Consider the following 1,878-nt stretch of genomic DNA (forward strand, 5'->3'; position numbering starts at 1 on the left):
TCATCCTCCTTTGTTTGCAGTCTTTTCCGTTTTTGCTTTAACTCTTTATTTATTTATTTAACCTCTCAACTCCTTGCACTAGACGTTCTATCCTTTATACTCTTACGAATACTTTATAATTCTTCACTCTCAAATTTGAGCATTGGAGTGCCTTCTGCAAGTACATCAGCATGGAAACGACAACAAGCGCGGAATGCATAAGAAACGACAATATTATCAAGGACATCAAAATTTTTCCTTCTTTAAAAGCTCGTTTACGTATAACTCACAAGTCACAACAATTACACCGAATTATCATATTTATTATTTTATCTTCTCACAAAAATTATGCAGTTTCTAGTCCCTAAACAAGGATAGTTTTGTACCTAACCAGCAAAAAAATAAAAAAAGAAAAAAAATTTGAACCCATTGCAGCTTCAATTGTTAATGAAATGGAGAAAGAACACTCGGGTGTTGGAAAAGGAAACTCTAGGCGTTTTGGGAAAGGAAAAACAAAGAAAGAGGCCAGACCCAGAGGAAGATGACAGATGGGTGTGTCTTGTTTCCACTTGGCCTGATATGCAAGGTAGTACTTGGTCTCGATTAATTCTTATAAAAATATATATAATTTTCGTGCTTCTGGTATTCTTGAAGAAGCAAGGGTAGTTAAAAGAGATATCATGAGGCTTGTGGTTTTACCAGCAGCTATTCTCACTTTGATTACCATATTCATCTCTCTACTCCGTTTCATGCGACCGTCCGAATGGAATATTATTATTGGTAATTCTCCTCAAAATAATAATTATTATAATAACAATATCTCTCGACAACACAGCCCTGCTCATGATTATCACAGCATATCCGGTCTTGCTCCTCAAATAGTAAGAAATCTCTCCCTGCAATCTGCATGCACGAGTTATTTAATTTATTTCTTAATTAAAAGAGAAAAACCCACAAAACGTTTAATTGGGCAATATTCAATTATTTATTTATTTGGAACTGTTGGTTTAATGTTTTGTAGGTGGGGGAAGAGATTAATAATATATCAATTAGTGGCATGAATGTGAATTCAACAACAAAAAGAATATTTGGAAAAACAAGATTGAGTAGCAGCCTTGATAAATTGGAAGCCAGGTTGAGCAGAGTTCGGGCTTCCATAAGAAGAGAAGCTGCTCTTGTTAAGAACATCAATATTTCGACATCCAATTCCTCCACTCTGAATTATCATTTAGATGATGTTCACCATGTTCCTCGAGGTCGGGCATACAGGAACCCAAATGTTTTCCACAGGTAGGTAGCTTAGGAATTTATTTATTGTTAAATAAATATTAGTTTCTGATTCAGATAATAATAAAGCACCCCACCCATTTGGATTTGGAGTAGTGCTACTATACTAGTACTCAAATTAAGCAGATAGATACATTGCTAGCTAAGCTGTTCAAATTATATATGTATGATTTTATGTTAGTCCAACAGGAGTTACTTGGAGATGGAGAAGCGGATGAAGATATATGTATATGAAGAAGGAGACGTTCCAATATTCCATGGGGGACCATCAAGAAGCATATATGGAACAGAAGGGAGATTTATTTATGAGATGGAAAAGGGAACATTGTTTCGCACAACTGACCCAAACAGGGCTATTGTTTATTTCATGCCTTTCAGTGTGGTGAGAATGGTTCGTTATATTTCCCGCAACCACAAAGCCATGGGACGTGTAATCAAAGACTACATCAACCTCATCTCCCGTACATATCCCTTCTGGAATCGAACTCTTGGTCCCGACCATTTTATGCTCTCCTGCCATGATTTGGTACTTACTACTTACCATTTTTCCCCTCCTTCATCATCCCCCACCTTGTTTCTAACTTTAAAATATATATATATATATATATATAT

The 1,878-nt window shown here is 35.8% G+C and overlaps 1 protein-coding gene across 1 annotated transcript; it reads left to right on the forward strand.

Annotated features, from left to right (window-relative positions):
* Positions 1-426: 426 nt before the first annotated feature.
* LOC112095265 (probable glycosyltransferase At5g03795) lies at positions 427-1,792 on the forward strand (the record flags this gene model as incomplete). Its single annotated transcript, XM_024176946.1, has 3 exons — positions 427-531; positions 1,001-1,269; positions 1,456-1,792. Coding segments are annotated over exons 1-3 (711 nt in total), but the record flags the coding sequence as incomplete, so codon positions are not given.
* Positions 1,793-1,878: the final 86 nt, after the last annotated feature.

This window comes from Morus notabilis, unplaced genomic scaffold (genome assembly GCF_000414095.1).
Source record: "Morus notabilis unplaced genomic scaffold, ASM41409v2 C11443471, whole genome shotgun sequence".
NCBI classification, from domain to species: Eukaryota; Viridiplantae; Streptophyta; class Magnoliopsida; order Rosales; family Moraceae; genus Morus; species Morus notabilis.